General features: G+C 44.7%; 1 protein-coding gene across 1 annotated transcript in view; it reads left to right on the top strand.

The window, feature by feature from the left end:
* IVNS1ABP (influenza virus NS1A binding protein) overlaps positions 1-22,040 on the top strand; it is a 105,078-nt gene that overhangs the window by 14,005 nt on the left and 69,033 nt on the right. The window contains exons 2-6 of the mRNA XM_068240120.1: positions 9,891-10,016; positions 13,863-14,032; positions 14,852-14,927; positions 18,738-18,911; positions 21,747-21,872. Coding sequence (XP_068096221.1) covers positions 9,891-10,016; positions 13,863-14,032; positions 14,852-14,927; positions 18,738-18,911; positions 21,747-21,872 — 672 coding nt within the window. The remainder of the gene's footprint in view (positions 1-9,890; positions 10,017-13,862; positions 14,033-14,851; positions 14,928-18,737; positions 18,912-21,746; positions 21,873-22,040) is intronic.

Below are 22,040 nucleotides of genomic sequence, written 5' to 3'. Positions count from 1 at the left end.
CTTGTTTTGCTTATATCGTCGCCATAGCGACGAGCGGAGTGACGTCATCGACGTCAGCCGACGTCCTGACGTCAGCCGCCTCCGATCCAGCCCTTAGCGCTGGCCGGAACTTTTTGTTCCGGCTGCGCAGGGCTCAGGCGGCTAGGGGGGCCCTCTTTCGCCGCTGCTCGCGGCGAATCGCCGCAGAGCGGCGGCGATCAGGCAGCACACGTGGCTGGCAAAGTGCCGGCTGCGTGTGCTGCACTTTATTTGATAAAAATCGGCCCAGCAGGGCCTGAGCGGCAGCCTCCGGCGGTGATGGACGAGCTGAGCTCGTCCAGACCGCTCAGGAGGTTAAAGACAGTCTTCCTGACAGCAATAGCTTCTGGGAAAAGAGTCTCAGATCTGCAAGCTTTGGGCTGTTCAAGCAACTTATTAGAGTTCTTCCCAGACAGAGTGGTCATCAGGCCCGTGCTGCAGTTTATTCCCAAGGTGTCTTCCTCCTTTCATGTAAATCAAGAGGTAGTGTTGCCTAATTTCCTTGCTGAAGGAATATGTCATCCCCTGGATGTGGGTCAGTCTATCAGGGCCTTCTTAAACGCCTCGGCATCTTTCAGGAATTCAGATCGCCTGTTTATAAACTATCAGGGTCCTAGGAAAGGCAGAGAGGTGTCAGCTAGATCCATCTCTTCTTGGTTGGTTAAGATCATTAAAAAATGCTATTCGTTGAAGGGGTTACCAGTGCCTAATGAGGTACAAGCACATTCGACCAGGGGCATGTCAGCCTCCTGGGCATGTCAGCCTCCTGGGCATGTTTTTCAAAAGTATCTGTTGAGTCTATATGTAAAGCGGCCAGTTGGTCTTCTGTTCATACTTTCATGCATCATTACCATGTTGATCCTGCTTCTCTAACTCCAGTTGATTTTGGGAGAGCAGTTCTTGCAGTATAAATCAATAAATTTTGTATTTTTTTGCAGAATTCCCTCCCTCTTGTGTGATTTGTTATATCCCATAGGTATGCCGCCATGTTTGGTCCAGGAAACAGGAAAATTGTATACTTACCTTCCGTAATTTTCCTTTCCTGGATCAAACGATGGCGGCATACGAATCCCTCCCTCTTGTCCATTCGAGGACTGATTTTCACCAGAATGGCTGGAGGGGGTGGGTTCTGAGCTTTTATTAAGTGAACTGTCCTATCAGGGTTCGGGGGCGGAGCCTATACCCATAGGTATGCCGCCATCGTTTGATCCAGGAAAGGAAAATTACGGAAGGTAAGTATACAATTTTCCGGTTTGGTGACTACAAATTAAAGGGTAACTGAGACGGACGAAAAGTAAAGTTTTATACATACCTGGGGCTTCCTCCAGCCCCCTTCAGGCTAATCAGTCCCTCACTGTCCTCCACCACCCGGATCTTCTGCTATGAGTCCTGGTAATTCAGCCAGTCAGCGCAGTCCGGCCGCATGCCGCTCCCACAGCCAGGAACATTCTGCACCTGCGCAATAGTGCTGCACAGGTGTAGTATGCTCCTGGCGGCGCAGTGTGTGCATGCGCACTACGCCTGACTGGCTCAAGTACCTGGACACATAGCAGAAGATCCAGGTGGGGGAGGAGGACAACGAGGGACTGATTATCCTGAAGGCGGCTGGAAGAAGCCCCAGGTATGTATAAAACTTTAATTTCATCTGTCTCAGGTTTACTTTGTTACACAGTAGTACTATACTCTACATATGCACTCCCCACAGAGCTGCAGGGAATCCACTGAGAATGCTGTGCACATTGAACACAGAGGTGTTGTCTGTTTACAATCTCCTCATTCCCCTGTAGAGTACCTGCACATCATTCTTACATGCACCCACACTTGATAGATGTTCTTTGTTCTGGTTGTACCTTTTACAAGTACTCTTACCAAGGACTAGTTTTAGTCTAAAGGGAATAAATATAGTAGTCTACATAGCCTTCTCACTTCACTTGTCTTGTAAAATTCCTAAGCGTTGGCAGTTAAGAGACGAATTTCATGTTACATACTTTTATTCAACAAAATTGTAATATGCAAATTAGAGGAGTCGGAGTCGGAGTCGGTGGAATCCTAAACTGAGGAGTCGGAGTCGGTGGATTTTTGGACCGACTCCACAGCCCTGCTTCTGGCGCCATCTTCCTGTAGTCCTGCTATTCCATTCAGCGCGGGAGATTGCAGGAGCAATATCTCCGGGGGAGCTGCGTGCCAGAGGTCGGCTGGGTGAGGGGACTTCTGTCAGGTGAGTAAATTAATTTTTTTTGCAGGTGAGATGTTGCCCAAATTGCGTTTGTTTTTTGCTGAAATGCTGCACACATTGCGTTTTATTTTCTGGTGTCAGGGGTAACTGTTGCTTTATTTATTATTTCATGTTCATAGTTGGCTATATTTGCTGCTTTGGGGTTACGCTCATCCCATACAATGTAATCATTTCCTTTTAAACAATACCAGATCTTCTGCATGCTTGTTCAGGGTCTATGCCTAAAAGTATTAGAAGCAGAGGATCTGCAGCATAGCCAGGCAACTGGTATTGCTTAAAATGAAATATATGGCAGCCTCCATATCTCTCACTACAGTTGTTCTTTAAAAGAATCACACACCACAAATACCGCCGAGCCCACGCCACCCAAAGCCTGTTCGTGCACACCACAAACGCTGCACTAAGCTGCCACCTACACTAAGCTGGAGTCAGGGATGTTGGTAGGATCCTAATGCTGTAAATACACGGAGCGATCCGGCGGCACGATTAGCCGCCGGATCGACTCCCGCTCGTCCCCCCGGCCGCCCGGATCGATTCCTACTCGTGCCCACGCGCACTTCCTTATCTTCCGCTCGATTCCTCGCTATTGTCCGGGCATCAAGCGCGGAATCGATCCAGGTTGGAAATTATCAGTACAGAAATGTACCGTGTATCCCCAGCATTAGAAATCCGGGGCACTTTTGGGCATTCCAGCTGAAAAATGTGTGGGGCCACTCACCAGAACATGGGTGTGGTCATGAGTGGAGCCAAGTTTACATGAACTTAACAGCAGTCTAAGTAGGCCTACCCAGCAAAATGTTGGATGCAGCCCCTCTCTCCACTAAGACAGTAAATAAATGCTGCATATCCCATAAATAGGCAGTGTCGCTTAAACATGACTAGGCAGAGTTACTTGGCTTCTGTGTAGGCTGGTCTGGCTTTCTGCTGGACGGGCTTGTCTGGCAGCTCCCCCATAGCATTCCCTGACCTTCTAGTGGACTCCCTCCCATGCTCCCACGGGTCTCCCATTGAGGCACCAAAACTCCCAGCATGCCCCCATAGAATAACCACCGCTCCCTGCATGCCCCCATACAGGCACCACAGCAACCAGCATGCCCCCATATAGGCACCATAGCACCCAGCACACTCCCCTTTGATGCATCACATCTCCCAGCATGCACATATAGAGGCTCCACAGCTTTGACTCAGCCTGGGGGATATCTGGGGCACCACAGAATAGATCTGTGGCACGTGCGACTGATCTTTGGGGACTAGGAATGCCCCTGGCTGGAGCTCAGGGTCCGTGCATACTTACAACTTTCTGTTAGTATACAGCATTCCTGGCAGATTAGCTGTTCAATGAGCAATTGCTGCTTTCTAACTGTGCAGTTTAAAGGGAACCAGAGAGGATGAACGATACATACCTGGGGCTTCCTCCAGCCCCATACGCACGGATCGCTCCCACGCCGCCGTCCTCCGCTGCCTGGAATCGCCGCCACCGGGTCCTGTCATTGCCGCGAGTCGGCAAGTCGGCCGGCGGACGCGGCCAATTCTCCGCATCACAGGGTGCTCTCCCCATACAGATACGCATGTGGCTGCTTACTGCGCAGCCGCATGCGTACATGTATGGAGGGAGCCCCTGTGATGCGGACAATTGGCCGCGTCCGCCGGAAGTGACGGGCCCGGTACCGGCGGATCCAGGAAGCTGAGGACGGCGGCGTAGGAGCGATTCAGGCTTATGGGGCTGGAAGAAGCCCCAGGTATGTATAAAATCTTTGCCTTTTTTCACCCCTCGTTCCTCTCTGGTTCCCTTTAATGGTCAACTGGCCTCATTGTGGCCACGCTGTGTATAATTACAACTGTCTTGTAGTTATATAGAGAGTTTCTTCAGGCCACATGAGAAATCTGTGCATTTGGCATTGTACACCTTGTTTTTATGAAAGGCTCATATATTCTATATCAATTAGTATATGTGACGCCTATCCCCAGTCGAAATATGATTTTCGAAAACGCACATATCTAAAATGCAGTGTCGTGTTAACAAATCTTTCCCTGCTAATAGCTGAAACTAATAGCTGAAGCTTATCACGCAGTTGGTTTCTACCAAAGAAAGTGACCTCACAGTCTCCTCCAAATTCATATCTCCTCATAATTTCTTAGTTTTAAGCTTTTAAGCTTTTTTTTCAGAGAGTAAGTTAATTCTAACACACATTCTAAAAAGCTTCCAGAATTATAGGACCTAAGACAGATTGCATAGCCATACACGGTTACAGTACCACTATATGATTACTCCTGTCACATCCCTCATATTTGATATCTGCGGATTTGTAACATTGCACTGAACATGGATATATATATATTATAATTCTTGATGTGACCTATAAGCATGGAGAGAGTGGGCAAACTGGTATTGTGCCAAAATATCTCTCCATGCAGAGGGAACTGCCCCCTGTTCCAGTTAAACAGGGCTGGACTTGTGCGTCTCATAACCACTCCCCGCTGGAGGAATTGGTAAAACCTGGGCAGCCACATAGTCCAGTTTCTATCAATTGTTGTCGAGCACCTTCCGACAAGCCATGTGGGCTATAGCAAGTGGCCATCTTGGACTTTCCAGAAAAAGACTTAGAGTAGCTAGGTGGAGTCTGTCCGCTCCCATTTAACAGTGGCGGCAGCATTACCATCTATTTCCAGCACGAAATCGATAATTATGTTTCACTGATTGTACATACAATCGAGATTGTATCATGTATGGGCCCACCAAACCAATCCTAAACCTTTACTACGCTCACAGTGAAATCGCCTCCAGAAGTCTCTAGTGAATGAGACTTGCATGGCAACTGTGGCCTAGTAAGATGGGATTAACCGGTGGATGTCCCCACCCTGGAGTGCTACTCACAGGAAAGGTCACACTCTGGACCTTATATTCCATACTGGGCTGTCAATAGCCAATGTGGAAATTAATCCTGTTGCCTGGTCAGACCATCACACTATCCACTTCTCCCTCTCAATACCAGCCGTCAAACACCAGGTCAAGAATCAAATAAAATATCGCCGCTTAAAAGGGCTAACACCTCAACATATCCGAGATAACCTTAGCTTTGATGAATTGACTGACTCCAGCTTGGACCCTGATACTCTGGTGTTTAAATACAACAAATGTGTGTCCTCCACCTTTGAGACCATTGCTCCTCTGCGCACCAAATATCTTACTCCACACCATCATGCACAGTGGTTTGATAACGCTATAAAAGAGCTGAAAAGACAAGGCCGAAAACTTGAGAGGCTGTGGCGCAAATCTCAGTCCCCAGAAGACAAACATGCCTTAATCTTCCACTTGAAGAGCTACCAAAAGGTAATCACGGGAAAAAAATCATCCTTTCTATCACAAGAGATTGCAAATTCAGTTAACAAACCAGCCCAACTGTTCCGCACAGTGGAAAAACTCTGCAACCCAGCATGTCAAAAACTTAATATCGAGTCTTCAAAGGACCTCTGTGACCAATTTGCCTATTTCATCACAAAGTCTCCGCTATAAGGTCCGCCATCCAACTTACAGCATCTGAGCCTAATATAGCGCCGAAGACCATTAGCAGAGACAACGTAACACCTTGGTCAAACTTCAAAGAAATTGATGAAGAAGTCACATCAAGCATCCTCCTTCACGTCCGCCTAACTACCTGTGACCTGGATCCTGGCCCAACACAGTTCATGTTGAACTGCCCCGACCTGTTCGTACCGGTATTCCTCAAAATTGTTAACTGTTCCTTACAATCAGGGATATTTCCTGCTTTACTGAAGGAAGCAATCATCAGGCCTCTCCTCAAAAAACCCTCCTTGGACCCAGATGCAATGACCAGCTACAGACCTGTCTCTAACCTCCCCTTTCTGGGCAAGCTAATTGAAAAAGCTGTATACCTCCAGCTAGAAGCCAGAATCCTACAAAATAACAGTTATGACCCATTCCAGTCTGGCTTCAGGAAACACCACAGCACTGAAACTGCCCTCATCCAAATATGCAACCACCTGCTCATGGCAAGAGACAGAGGAGAGTGCTCGATCCTCATACTGCTAGACCTTTCTGCAGCCTTTGACACAGTTGACCATGACATCTTGATAAACAGGCTACAGGAATACTGCGGCATTGATGGCATAGTACTTCAGTGGTTCCAATCCTTCTTGAGTGGCAGAACCCACAAAGTGTCTATGGGGCCCTTCCTGTCCACCCCTGTAACACTTAAGTATGGGGTGCCCCAGGGCTCAATCCTCTCGCCCCTGCTTTTCACGATTTACATGCTACCGTTGGGAAAACTAATCCAAAAACATGGCCTGACATACCACTGCTATGCAGACGACACCCAACTATATCTTTCCTTCAAGCCTGGTGTGACAGACCCAACTCTAACTATAAACACCTGCTTACGTGAACTACAGCAATGGATGAATGACAACTGGCTGAAACTAAATGCAGACAAAACTGAAGTCCTTCTGATTGGAGGGCAGAGCATGATAACAAAACAACTTAACTTGCAGTCTTCACCACTGGGAATAGGAGGCACGGATCTACGCAGCTCTGATCATGTGCGTAGCCTGGGAGTTCTAATTGATGGGGATTTAAACTTCAGAACTCAAATCTCTGCTGTGGTGAAATCATCCTATTTTCACCTGAAGAACATTGCAAAAATCAAGCACCTCATACCTCCAGAAGATCTGCCAACCTTAGTCCACGCCTTCATCACATCCCGACTGGACTACTGCAATGCTCTCTGCACTGGCCTTCCAAAAAAAGGTCTTGTACCGCCTACAGCTGATACAGAATACTGCTGCCAGACTGCTAACCAACCAACCCCGTCATTTAAATCCCTGAATAATCTAGGCCCTGGATACATGAAAGATATGTTACAGCTGCGTAGCAATCCCCGCATTCTCAGATCCACAGGTTATAATAATCTAGTCATACCCAGAGTCCACTTGGAAACTTTTGGTCCCAGAGCCTTCTGTCATGCTGCCCCTACGTTTTGGAACTCCTTACCTCAACAGATCAGGACAGCCCCATCCCTGGACGTGTTTAAATCCAGACTGGAAACTCACCTGTTCAGTCTGGCATTTGCAGAAATATAACTTTTGTTGTGTGAATACTTCATCCTACTAATTACTGAATCTGAGAGAGCTTAAACGCTTTGAGTCCTATGAGAGAAAAGCGCTATAGAAATGTTATGGTATTGTATTATTGTATGTCACAGTATCTCCAAAGTGTTGCATTTTGAGTTCAGTCAGAGCTGTATACAGGCATGGATCTGCCCTAGAGTCTCCTTTTGTTCATAACTATTGTCAGTAGCGCAAGTTGTGCTTTGACCTTCATACTTCTGTAAGGACCTTCACTATCACTATAGGAAACTTCCTGTTTAGATAATACAAGTTTTGTACAGTGTCGAACTTGTTTTAGTATAATTAGGCATACCTGCTAATATTTTTGTTTTTACTGGAATAGGCTAGTTCCTTTTGGAGTAAGTCTCAACTAGTTTTTCCTTTGTCAAAGACCAGTTGCATGAAGCTCCATTTCACATTTCTGACGGTGGTTGGATTGTGCTTTGCTGGTCCATCAACAAACCTATAGGTTGTGAATGTAAACAATTGCAGTCGGCTGAGCGACATGTCCATTTTTATGGATGGGGTATGGAATAGAACCAGCTGGGCTGGACATATAATAATCCTAATATCTCGGAAGCAAGGTAGCTAAGGCTTTCTCAAATTTAACCATTTACGTTTTTTTTTTTTTTGTTGTTGTTGTTGTTTTTTTTTTTTTTTTTTTTTCAAATGATTGTCAATTAAGCTTGTTTCCTATTGATTGAACTGAATGGCTCTGAAATTTCTGTTTGTGGCCTCAGTCAGTACCTCCTACATCTTTGTTATGTGAGATATAGGTGACAACTAGGGGGGAATGGTTTTCTCCTGGTTCTGCTTGTTTGACAGAAGGTCAGTTCTGGGTATGATGCTTAATTTTGGCATCAGCCCCTAGATGGCTGTATCTTTATTAAATGAAAGTCCCCTTTAAGGTACTCCAGGTTGCTTTTGCGGTCATGGCAAAACCGATTCGGTTGCACCTTAAAGTTTAGCTGTAGATTACATAACTTTTCTTCCGCTGGGATGGTAACCATCATTTCTTAGCTGTGTGGGTTGTTCTATAAGTGCATGGTATATAAGGGTTTGTAGGTGATTTCTTCTGATGTATATGATAGTATCCTGAAAATACATTAGAGTGACTGTAGACTGCACTTATGTCCTGATGCTTTTAGTTATCAACTGCAAGTTGGGAACAAGTGCCTGATAACTGTAAGCAATGTTTGAAGATGTTCAGTCAGAAAGAGGAACAGTGATTTGGGAAGCTTTTATTTATTTATTTATTTATTTTTTTGTGCTCAAGTAGGCATTAACAATTTTCTGTTAGCGCCCAACGTTGTCAGATGCTGGAGATTGTTTTTTATTTTGTAATGTTGGGGTTGCGGGACCAGGTTGTCAGCATGCACCTGTCAGAGGAACACTTTGAATTGGATAGTGTTGGTTAGGCATACATTTGGCGTTAATTGTTAAAGTTGGAGGGTTAGGTAGCCCTGAAGTTAAAATAAGCTGAAGAGATAAACAATTGTATCTTTAGTCCAAATCCAAAATGGCACTTTGCTGGAATGTTCTAGTCTTATTTTGGTGTTAAAGGTTAACAAACTACCCTCGTGTACCTGAGACAGTGAAAACTAGGTACACACGCTGGATAAAATTCAGCTCAGGCAGTTGCTAAATATCATGTGGGATCTTTAAGGCGCTGACGATGTATGGGCAGACCGACCAAGAGACAGATCTCTCTCTGATTGAAGAGCAATCTGTTGCTTGCTATACATCTCTCTAGATTGTAAGCCTTTGGCAAGGCCCCCTCTCCTTATGTATCATATTTGATTGTGCACGCTACCCACAGAATGTCAACTTGTGTTATCGGGACTACTACGCCAGTGTATAATATTGTGTCACACTGCTTATTACCAGTGTTGTCGGTCACCCCTGTTATCATGGTCTGTAATCTTATTTATTGTGTAGCGCTGCATAATATGTGGTGCTATATAAATCCAATAAACAATTACAGCGCATGCCAATTCCCAAATCAATTTCAGAATGAAATCTCTTGGGAATCCGATTGTGATGCCACATCCACCGCCTTGCCGCCCTTGTCGCTGTCCTAGAGTCATGTCAGCATGCCATCTTGCAGCATGTCCATCAATACATGCGACCAATTTTGCCCTGAAATTGGTCACATCGTTAATCGGGCATGCTCTTTTCATCCCATTCAATTGTTATAATCGAATTAGATGGTCGACGTCCGATCAGTCAGAGCTCATTGTTCTCCTACTCATCCTGTCTGAGGCTGCTCTACTATGCGTCATGCACCTTCTGTCAATGCCACTTGCTTTGGATCGGTCTGTCTTCCCTAGCTAGCTAGTTAATCTCTGCACTACTAACAAATAAAATGTGTTGAAGGCTTTCTCACAGTTGTGTATGAGTGTAAAGAGAGAGCGTGTATTACACACAGCCAGTAAAAAAAATTGCTGAAATTAAGTTTTTAAATGTGATTGCAATTAATGTAATTTTAATTCTATTTTTATTTTTTCTTTAGCTGTACCAAGAAAAAATGGTTCCAAATGGATATCTTAGTTTTGAAGATGAACAGTTTATAGAGTCCTCAGTGGCCAAACTTAATGCCTTGCGGAAAAGTGGACAGTTTTGTGATGTCAAAATTCAGGTATTTTCTGTACATACAGTAGTTGAATCTTAAGCTATGATGCAACTATCAGGCATACAGCCTAAATGGTCAGGAAAGGGAGGACAGTGAGCTTGCAGGGAGCAACATGTTGCTTCCAGGGTTGTTAACCGCCAGGCTTCCGTGTCCACCTGCGGGGGTGAAAAATGCTGCACGCCGGGAAGCACCGCCAAACAAATTATTTTCTGCACGCCTGCACAAAAGCATTTGAAATGACATGCCAGACGACCGTCTGAACCAGCCCGGGGGGAAAAAAAGGGGGAGGGGGAAATAATTATGCCGTATACAATACAATAACATTTGTAAAGCGCTTTTCTCCCATAGGACTCAAAGCGCATAGCTGTGTCTCAGATTAATACAAGGTTTCAGGCTGGGTTGTGTTACAGAGGAGATAGTCAGATGTTCATGAATGCCAGACTGAAAAGGTAGGTTTTCAGTTTAGACTTAAATGCTTCCAGGGATGGGGCTGTCCTGATTGGGTGTGGCAGGGAGTTCCAAAGTGTAGGGGCAGCATGACAAAAGGCTCTGTCTCCAAAGGTTTTGAGGTGGACTCTGGGGGTGACCAAGGTGTTACGTCCTTTTGATCTAAGATTGTGGGGGGTGTGATGTAGTTGCAACAAGTCCTTCAGGTATCCAGGGCCCAGATTGTGCAAGGATTTGAATGTCAGTAAGCCAATCTTAAACAGAATTCTCCATTTTATCGGTAGCCAGTGGAGTGAGCTCAGGGTTGGTGTTATGTGGCAATGGCGGGGTTGGCTCGTTAACAGCCTTGCGGCGGTATTCTGTACTAATTGTAGAGAGTCTGTAGCAGCTCCTGCACAATAGTTACCTCTCTGGGATCCTGCAATTCTACCTCCTGTCCTCTGGGTGGTGCTCTACTATTATGGTGAGATTAACATTTGTGGTCATGTGACAAACAGTGATCTCACCCAAGGGGTCAAGAGTCTAGGAGGACCGGAAGACGACAGGCTGTGAACGTCCGGATCCCGGGGGAGGTGCGATATCTGTCGCTGTGCTTGTGTCCCCATATCTCCTGATAGCTACCCTGAGCCAGGCTCAAGATCACTAATCCTGGCTTCTTTTTTCCATCCTGAACTTTGCTTGGGTAAAGGACTCTTCCTCCACCTGCCCCAAAAAAGGTGATGAGGATAGCCACGTAGGGTGTAAACCTATGGCGGAATATATGCAAACATCCATCACAATACAGAGGGACCTTAAAGAGACTCCGTAACAAAAATTGCATCCTGTTTTTTATCATCCTACAAGTTCCAAAAGCTATTCTAATGTGTTCTGGCTTACTGCAGCACGTTCTACTATCACCATCTCTGTAATAAATCAACTTATCTCTCTCTTGTCAGACTTGTCAGGCCTGTGTCTGGAAGGCTGCCAAGTTCTTCAGTGTTGTGGTTCTGCTATGAACTCCCCCATCCAGGCCCCTCTCTGCACACTGCATGTGTGATATTTAGATTAGTGCAGCTTCTCTCTGTTCTATTATCTTTTACAAGCTGGATAAATCCTCCTCTGAGCTGGCTGGGCTTTCACATACTGAGGAATTACATACAGGCACAGCTGTCTGCTCTCTGCAGGAAGAAATAGCCTGACACTTCAGTGGAAGATAGCTGCAGGGGGAAAGAAACACACAAATGATCTCTTGAGATTCAAAAGGAAGGCTGTATACAGCCTGCTTGTGTATGGTTGTATTTTCTATGTGTGGACATACTGTACATTAACCTACTTCCTGTTTTGGTGGCCATTTTGTTTGTTTATAAACAAACTTTTAAAAACTGTTTTTAACCACTTTTAATGCGGCGAGGAGCGGCGAAATTGTGACAGAGGGTAATAGGAGATGTCCCCTAACGCACTGGTATGTTTACTTTTGTGCGATTTTTAACAATACAGATTCTCTTTAAAGAGTAAATAAAAAAAAAACTAAAATCCTTACTCATTCCCACACACAGTACCAAGTGCCCCAATCCTTGTAATCCATCAGGGCATTTGCAAGATTATTGGGGGGGTATTTATCAAGAGTGTCTAAGACAAAATATTGGTAGGTTTTTAGAAATTCGTGCAGAACTGTCTCAGGCATCTTAAGAAATCACCAGATTCCTTGCAGATTCCTTCTAAAACTATTGTAAAATAGGAGGAGCTAGGAAGGTCTCTCAGAAAGAGTGTGTGAGAGAAATTGCTGTTGCTGAGGTAACAATACATGTGCTGTATTGATACCAACAGGCTCTGAGGAGGAATTCAGCAGGGAGGAGCCCTTCACAAATCATGCCTAGCCTGCACTGCATCTGTGGAACTGCTATCAAGCACTTCTTATTCTGCAGCTTTTTAGGGATGGATTTGCACTTCTCTGAATTGTAGTGCAGCTCTAGCAATTAATGCTAAACTGCCACTATTAACTAGGATTTAGAAGGTTCTTATTATCATGCAGAACTGTTCTCCCTGCTGGTTAGAACAGTTTAAAGGGAACCAGAGAGGAACGGGGGGTTGAAAAAAGAAAATGATTTTATACATACCTGGGGCTTCTTCCAGCTCCATAAGCCTGAATCGCTCCCACGCCGCCGTCCTCAGCTTCCTGGATCCGCCGGTACCGGGCCCGTCACTTCCGGCGGACGCGGCCAATTGTCCGCATCACAGGGGCTCCCTCCATACATGTACGCATGCGGCAGCGCAGTAAGCAGCCACATGCGTATCTGTATGGAGAGAGAGCACCCTGTAATGCGGAGAATTGGCCGCGTCCGCCGGCCGACTTGCCGACTCGCGGCAATGACGGGACCCGGTGGCGGCGGATCCAGGCAGCGGAGGACGGCGGCGTGGGAGCGATCCGTGCGTATGGGGCTGGAGGAAGCCCCAGGTATGTATATTGAATCCTCTCTGGTTCCCTTTAAGAAGGAAAAAAACTGTCGGTAATACTTTGATAAATCTGGCCCATTATTTTGTTAATTTTCTGAATTGAAGAGCCCTCCAGTGACACATCTGCTCTGCCAACCACTGGAACCAATTCCTAGCTGCAGGAACTTGGAGACTCCCCACATCACATTTAATAAGCATTGGTGGTGTTTTAACATGATCCGGGTCCACCAGGTCAGAATGTGCACTTAGAACTAGCGACGACGCCCACGATATATCAGAGATAAATAACCAAAGATAAAATGTTATCACTTGTATAATGCTTTCTCCTGTTGGACTCAAAGTGCTTGAGAGCTGCAGCCACTAAGGGCACGCTCTGCAGGCTACCCTGTATCGGTGGGGAGTCTTACCCAAAGATGCCTTACTGTATAGATATGGCTCCAGCCAGGATTCAAACATTGGTATTCTATGTCAAAGGTGTTGTCCTTTAACCAGTACTCTATACTTTACGCTGTTCTAGAAAAAAATGTAAAATATTTTTTTTTTGAGTCTGGAATTTCCAAACTTGAAACCTCTGGGTTCTGGAAATAGCATGTTCTTCACATGATGTTCCATCTTGTGCCCCCTGGGATACCTTGGACTTATCAAGTGACTGCATAGGCACCAATCATCACAGTGAGGGAAGTGGCCTGCAGCACATAACGCAGAGGTGGTGTGGCTTTCAGGACCCTGCAGGTATGGTGAAGGCTAACAGAACAATAACTTGCAGACAAAATCAAAACCTAGAGCGCTGGCTGTGCATTGTAAGGCTAGACATTTATCTTTTTTCATTTATAATGCATGTATGAGCTGTAGTCCATGTATTACTTCTTTACCATTACAGTATTTGTGTAATCACACACAGGCCTTGTGTTTATGTCACAGTAGCGTAATGCTCAGAATGCTTTCTAACGCTTTACCCTTCGCATTTAAAAGGTCTGTGGACATGAAATGTTGGCACACAGGGCAGTTCTTGCTTGCTGCAGTCCCTACTTGTTTGAAATCTTCAATAGTGAAACTGAATCTCATGGAATTTCCCATGTCAAGTTTGATGATTTGAATCCAGAGGCAGTGGAGGTGTTGTTAAACTATGCATACACATCACAGTAAGTAATCTCTTCAAATTCTCTTGTCACTCCCATTAGTCATATACACTCATTAAAGAAGTTGCTAAAGTATGATCAATCCCACATTTACATAAAGAGTAGCAGACCTTCTATCTCAATATGGCTACTTACATATAAAGTAAGATGAGAGTATATACTGTGCAATAAAACATACAGGAAGCTGCACGTTTTCCATGTTGAAACCAGGTTTAAATTGAATATCCTAGCAAATTAAAAAATAAAAACCCAGCTCACTGTAAATAGTTTTTCATTTATCTTTAGCTAAGGCATGACATCACTTGAGTATTTGCAGTTGTCATTCAGTCTGTAATTAACATTTAATTTAATATTTCAAAGACTAAACACACCATTGAAGGCGTCATGGTTTATTCAGACAGACAAACCAGGTGGCAGATTAGAGCAGTTTCTATTGCAGGTTGTCAGCATGGCCATCTCCTTGCTGCTAGAAGTAACCCAAGAGCTGTTAGGTAATGAAGGCTTACATTTCAGAGCATTTCAGAACCTTCTGTGGTAAAGGTTTCAATGTTTGTGATGGTAAACTGATACTATTTAAAAGATACCCAACACAAAACAAGCACACAGTTTGTGTCCTTGTCTGCGTATATATATGGCTCCTTTTTTTTTTTTTTTTTTTTTTTTTTTTTTTACGCCCTATGCCTGCTTGTCTTGGGCCATATTGATGTCCCTAAATAAAGCTTATCAGATTTGCAAAAATTGATGTGAACATCATCATTCTGTAAGTAAGCATTTTACAAAATCGTGTATTCTTTTTTTCTTTTTTTTTTTTTTCCCTTGTAGGCTTAGAGCTGAGACAGAACTTGTAAAAGATGTTTACTCTGCAGCGAAAAAGCTTAAAGTAGATCGTGTTAAGCAGGTAATGTTTATAATGTTAATGTTGGCTGGAGAAATTTTAACGGCAATATGGAATCATCTGTTGTTGTATGTAGTTGACTTGTTCTAAGGAAACTGCTGGACTTTGCTTTCACATCATGTAAAGGCTGGGCTCTGGCCAAGCCTCAGCGAGACAGTTCTTGATGAGTCATTTTACCCTGCTCTGTGTGTTCAGTGCTGTCTGGGAATGTGCCTATGTGCCTGAGAAGAGCAGGAGACTACTGTACACATCAGCAGACAGTATGACTCAGAGGAAAACCTGAACAGGGTAAAAACAGGCAACAGTTATCTTAACCTGTACCTCAGATGGTACCCTGGGCCTTACTTACACTGTACTTACCTGGGTCTTCCTCCAGCACCATGAGGACCATGTCATCCCTTGCCATCCTCTTGGGACCCTCCGTTCTGGAGCTACGACTCCTGGTAATCTGGTCAGTCGTAGCCAGTTGTGGGATTCTGCCCTGGGAGTGTTCTGCACCTGCACAGTGCTACTGGGCAGGCGCAGAAGGCTCCCGGCCCAGGAGCTCGATGAGGGGTGCACGCGTGGCCGAGCCGCATGGCCGGCTGGATTACCGGGGGACATACCGCAAGAACGGAGGGGCCAATGAGTATGGCGAGGGAGGTCCCGATCCTCATGGGGCTGGAGGAAGCCCCAGGTAGGTATAAATAGACTCTAAAGAGAACCTGAGATGTAGATATAAAGGGACTTAGAGCTGAACTAAAGAAAATGTTTTATACATACCTGGGGCTTCCTCCAGCCCTATACGCTTGGATTGCTCCCACACCGCCGTCCTCCTCTTTCCGCATCGTCTGTCCTGGGTCTCCACACTTCCGTCAGTTGGGGCCAGTCAGAGAAGTGCGCCCTCTACGTATCTTTCCAGGAGAGATACACAAATAGCACACTTCTCTTACGTCAGACTAGCTCCGACCGACAGAAGTGTGGGGACCCAGTACCGACTATGCGGGTAGAGGAGGATGTCTGTGTAGGAGCAATCCAAGCATATGGGGCTGGAGGAAGCCCCAGGTATGTATAAAACATATTTTCTTTAGTTCAGCTCTGAGCCACTTTAACTTAAAGGGAACCTAAACTGAGAAGGATATGGATTTTTTTTTTCCTATTAAAATAATACCAAGTTCCTGACTCTCCTGCTGATCCTGTGTCTCTAATAATTTTAGCCACAGCCCCTCAACAAGCATGCAGATCAGGTTCTTTGACTGAAGACAGACTGGATTAGCAGCATGCCTGTTTCAGGTGTGAGATCCAGATACTACTGCAGCAAATTGATCAGCAGGAGAGTCAGGCAACTGGTATTGTTTAAAAAGGAAATATCCATATCCCTCTCACTTTAGGTTCCCTTTAATAATGCTTTGGTAATCCTTCCCCGACAAGGGATGATATTTACCTCTCCGGGATCCAGTGCAGGCGCAGTAGCAGCTCTTCGTTCGGGCTAGGCAGAAATAGCTGAATCCGATCGTATCCCCTCTACTGCGCAGGCGCAAAAGAACTCGCGCCTGAGCAGTAGAGCTGATCGATCGAGTTTGGCTATTTCCACCTTAACCCAAATGAAGAGTGGCTAGTTCGCCTGTACAGGATCGCGGTAGGTACATTTTTACCTCCACGCACTTCGGGGAACCCTGGCACATTAACGGAGGGATGGAGGAGGACAGGGAAGCCTCGTTGGGATCCAGAGGTTTACCCCTCTGAGGTAAGTATCCCCCCAAAGGGCTTTTTTTGTTTGTTTGTTTGTTTTCCCCAATACAGGTTTTCTTAAAACATTGCAAATTGTCGGACTGCCCCGCTGATCCTCTACCTTAAATATTTTTAGCCAGAAACCCAGGACAAGCAGATCAGAAGTTAGACTGGATTTGCTGTATTCTTATTTTAGGTGTGTGATTCAGATATTACTGATGCATGAAAGATCAGCAGGATGTTAGGCAACTGGTATTGTGTAAAAGGAAATAAATATGACAGCCTCCATATTCCTGTCACTTCAGGTGTCGTCTAAAGGTGCCCATGCACTTACTCGATTTCCAGCCGATAGACAGCAGATTCGATCACTGTGATCAAATCTGCTGTGAAATCGATGCACACACGCTGACCGATTTCCGTCCGAAATCGATCCCATCGATCTGTCCGTGCGGAAAATTTTGCTCGATCGCCGTCGGGTCGGGAGTGTGTCGATATCGGCGTTCGAATGTCCGACCGACTCTAGCGGCAATACATTACCTGTCCCTTCTCCGTGCTGGGCTCCATCTGGCTTCACTTACTTCCTATGGGGAGGAATTTTAAACAGTAGAGCGCCCTCTACTGTTTAAACAAGTAAAGTGAAGCTGAAGCCCAGAGCGGAGAAGACAGCGGAGACCGGGCAGGCCGCGCATGCGCAATACCCCCCAGATCAGAGGAACTTGACAAATGGCGGGCGATCCAGGTGGTAGAGGACAGCAAGGGAGCAATCAGCCTGGAGGGGGCTGGAGGAAGCCTCAGGAACATTTTATTTATTTATTTTTTTTAATACCCCCTCATTTCTAAGTGAGTTTTACAGCTGCATCAGAGCAGTATTTTGATTAGCCTAGTACTAGTGGAGTAAGGGCCACTGTATATGGCAAATATATTGCATTTGTTTTGTACTGCATTTGTGGCTTCCTAAATGCAGCAGAATAAGAACTGCTGCTGAGCTGATCATGTGCATGAACTTTTAGTGATAAAGCTTTTCTGACAACAAAGTTATTCTGTAGATACCCATATTTAACTGAATGCTTCATAGCAGGGGCTTGCATTGGCGGCTTTTTTTTTTTTTTTTTTTGTGTTAATGAGAGGAAATTCCCAGAAACTGTAATTCTCAAGAAGTTTTCATTACCAACAGAGTATGGCTATGGTATTAAAAATTGAGTGCCATTTATAATGATGGCAATATGCAAATTCCAGAAATGTCCTATTCTTTTGTCAAAAAAAAATGTGAATTTTCTGATGAGTTTTGGTAATCGACTTAAAGTGTATCTGAACGGGGAAAAAAGTGCCCCTAGGGGGTACTTGCCTCAGGAGGGGGGAAGCTACTGGATCCTAAAAAGACTTCCCTCTTTCTCCTCAGCCAGAGATCCAGCATTGGCTCCCCTGAAATTCTGCTTGTGCAGTAGAGTGGACCCGATCGGGCCCTCACAATTTCCACCGGATCCCAAGTAGAAAGCCATTAGTGCTCCTGCGTAAGTAGGCCAGTGTAAATATTATTGTGGCTGCTGCTTCAGGGGTGCCAGTGCTGGATCCAGAAGCTGCACCCTCGCAAGGTAAGGATCTCTCTTTTATTAAATTGAAGTCACTGGTGTACATTAAATGATTTCCACTTTTACAAGTAATTGAGTTTCCCAAGATTACCATCAATTATTGGTAATTACAAACAGTGGTCATTGTATGGATTGCCAAATGGCATTCACCGCTTTCATTATGGCCACCTTTACTGTGGAATAGATTACCACAGCGATACGCAGCGGTAGTCAATGGGCCACATACTTCTTCAGGCAAGAAGTAACAGTCACAGCAATCTGTTACTCCTTTCAAGTGACTGGAACTACAGGGCACCATTTTAGATTAAAAACGGTACTTATTGTCAGTGACCAAAATATAGCCTTGTAAAACAGTGATCATATTTTTAAGGATATCAAACAAAAATGTTTTGATTTCTATTGTTCCCTTTTATATAGGCCCTTTCATTTACTCCCACAGTTTTGGTCTGTCATCTGCAAGTTATTTTAAAATCTCTAAGTACATCATGACTAATTCATTATTATTTTTTTAAAGGTGTGTGGTGATTATTTATTATCAAAGATGGATGTACAGAGCTGTATCTCCTACCGAAATTTTGTAAATGCAATGGGAGATTGGCGCCTGCTTAGTAAAATAGATGGTTATATTCAGGAACACCTTCTCGAAATTTCAGAAGAAGAAGATTTCCTTAAGCTTCCACGGCTTAAAGTAAGTACATAATGTTTTGTCGGCTATCCAGAAAATAAAGAAAAACGAGTGAACTTATGCTACGTTTTTTATGTATACATGGCAGAGGTTAGCACAAGCTAATTTTCTTATACTGCCTACAGACACAGCAGTCAGTACTCATCATCACCACATCTGTATAGTATGAGGACCCAGCAGGTGAATCAGTATGAATCACTAGAAATGAAACCACTAAGCTACCACAAGCACAATCAGATGTGTTTTACTGCTCTGTATTTTAGGCATATCAGTTTTTGAACACACCCTTGTGGTTATGCATGTGCAAGTAAAGAAATTAAATGTACTCAATCGGGTGGGGGAAATCCCATCAGGCTGTATCATTTGGACTCGCACACTCACTATAACTCAACTAGCCAGGAGTCTCAGCCAACCAGAACAAAATGCTGGCAGTTCTCACAGTGGTGAAGGCCAAATTCTTAGGCTGTTTCTGGGCTCTGATGTGCTTACTGACTGCTTTCCATGGCTTCACCGAGGTTAATATTGTTTCAGTTACTGTATTTTAGCATTTAATACAATACAGAGTTCGTTATGTACTGTATATAGAGTCTCAGACAACCAGTAAGCACACTTGTCCGGCATCAGCCAATCCCCGTCGGTGCTGGATAATCAAGACTACTGAACCGATATAGTAGAAACCAAGCTAAATCCTAGTATTTTATGTTGCAAAATGCTGGCAATGCTCAAAGTTGAAATATTTCAAGAAGTGTCATGTCTTACTTTCTTGATGTATGGCATAGGTTGCAAAGTGATGCATTGTATTCTGCACTAAATCTATTCAATGCATTTTGTAGGTTTGCATGCAAGCAAACAATCAATTATAAACTTATTTAACAGTGCTTCAGAAAAAGACAGTTGATACACTAAAAAACCTAAATAACTTTTTCTGTAGTCAAAAACATAGCTAGACACATACTGTAAATTACATGGGTTTTATTTAGGCTTCTGGTAACCATTAAGCATGTGTATTGAACCTAGTTTACTCTAATTGTAGGGTTAAATTATTCATAAAATAGGATATTAAGTGTTTGAAATTTGTATTGCAAAAACTGCATCAGTTGGGAGTATACATAAAAACTTGTCTATGTAGCAATAGAAGGGATGTGTAGGGTCCCGAGTGTGTACGATGTAAGAGGTTTGCGTATATAAAGGGTATAGGATATGCGATAACTGTATAATTTACTAATTTTAAAAAATGGTTTACATAAAAATATCCCTAATACAGATCTCTCGTGATGCAACCATGTATTGACAGCTATATACCGTATTTTTCGGACTATAAGACGCACTTTTTCTCCCCCAAAAGTGGGGGGGAAAAGTCAGTGCGTCTTATAGTCCGAATACTAAATTTTGGGACCTGCGCCTCCTTCCCGTCCTAATGTCTGCGTGTCCCCGTGTATTAAATATATTCACGCAGCTGCAGCTTCATGTCTTAAATACATCTTGTCTGCAATGCCCCCAGGTACTACCGTCTACAGCAACTGGAAGTCCGCACAACATACCGTACATGCTGCTAGCCTCAGGCTGTCCCCGGTTATACCTCCGCGCTGTCCCCGCTTTTATCTCCGAGCACATTCAAGTCCGTGACGTCCCCGGAATTACCGATGCGTTCTTAATCAGGAAGTGTCCCGCTCAGCGTTGGGGATAAATGGACCAATCAGACGGGGGACGCTGGCCCCAACCGCCAATCACGCCGCACACTGCTCCTAGCACTTCCGTTAATAGGATGAGATGGGCTAGAGGGCGGGACAGCCTCTCCGTCATTGGGACCAATCACGGAGAGTGCACAGTGATTGGTCCCAATAACGGAGAGGCTATCCCGCCCTCTAGCCCATCTCATCCTATTAACGGAAGTGCTAGGAGCAGTGTGCGGCGTGATTGGCGGTTGGGGCCAGCGTCCCCCGTCTGATTGGTCCATTTATCCCCAACGCTGAGCGGGACACTTCCTGATTAAGAACGCATCGGTAATACCGGGGACGTCACGGACTTGAATGTGCTCGGAGATAAAAGCGGGGACAGCGCGGAGGTATAACCGGGGACAGCCTGAGACTAGCAGCATGTACGGTATGTTGTGCGGACTTCCAGTTGCTGTAGACGGTAGTACATGGGGGCATTGCAGACGAGATGTATTTAAGACAGGACAGCCTGAGGACAGCTGCAGCTGCGTGAATATATTTAATACAGGGGGACACGCAGACCTTAGGATAGGCTGGAGACGGAGAACAACAGACACAGGGGGACATGCAGACACTGGAACACGGAGGACAGGGATAGCTGACACTGGGCTAACAGGTTTAGAAGACACTGGATATGGAGGAAACAGGACATTGGAGACAGAGGAAGGGGACAGATGACATGGGGTCAGAGGAAGGGGGAAAGAGGGCACAGGGAGACACTGGACACAAGGGGGACACAAAGGCAGCAAAGGGACAGAGGAGAACACAGGGAAACAAGGAAGGCACAAGGGAGACATAATAATTGTGGGGGAAAAGTCTATAAGATGCCCCTGCACCATGGACGCACCAGGCTTAGTATATTCTTTTTTTCCTTGGTTTTTGTCCTCTAAACCTAGGTGTGTCTTATGGTCCGGAGCGTCTTATAGTCCGAAAAATACGGTAACTTAAATTGGTACTGCTTATAAGGAGACCTTGCCTTGTGTTTATGAGCTAATTGCAGAATTGATGCTAGCTTGTCATCTGGGTTGTCTCCACAAGCTTGCTATCTGTTGTCACAGAAAATGTCTCTTGGATTTGCAAAGCTCCTTGCTGACACAGGCTTTTGCAATTTTGTTTTTTTCAGCTGGAAATCATGCTAGAAGAGAATGTTTCCCTTCCAAATAATGGGAAGTTGTACACAAAGGTAATCAACTGGGTTCAGTGCAGCATTTGGGAACATGGACAAAGCTTGGAGACTCTGATGGATGAGGTTAGTTTTTCAAAACAATGTGCTCAAGTAGCAGAGCTTGTTAAAACTAATTCCAATTGTCCTTTTGTAATAATCAGAGCCCAAAATAAAGAGAATTTCTGTTTTCAGTTCAAATCTGGTAGGTTTAAAGGTGAGAATAATTCTTATTTTCCCCAAGTACGTTAATCT

Source organism: Hyperolius riggenbachi, chromosome 6 (assembly GCF_040937935.1).
Source record: "Hyperolius riggenbachi isolate aHypRig1 chromosome 6, aHypRig1.pri, whole genome shotgun sequence".
In the NCBI taxonomy this organism is placed as follows: Eukaryota; Metazoa; Chordata; class Amphibia; order Anura; family Hyperoliidae; genus Hyperolius; species Hyperolius riggenbachi.
Note: the sequence above shows the minus strand (reverse complement) of the source record. Positions and strands in the feature narration are given on the sequence as shown.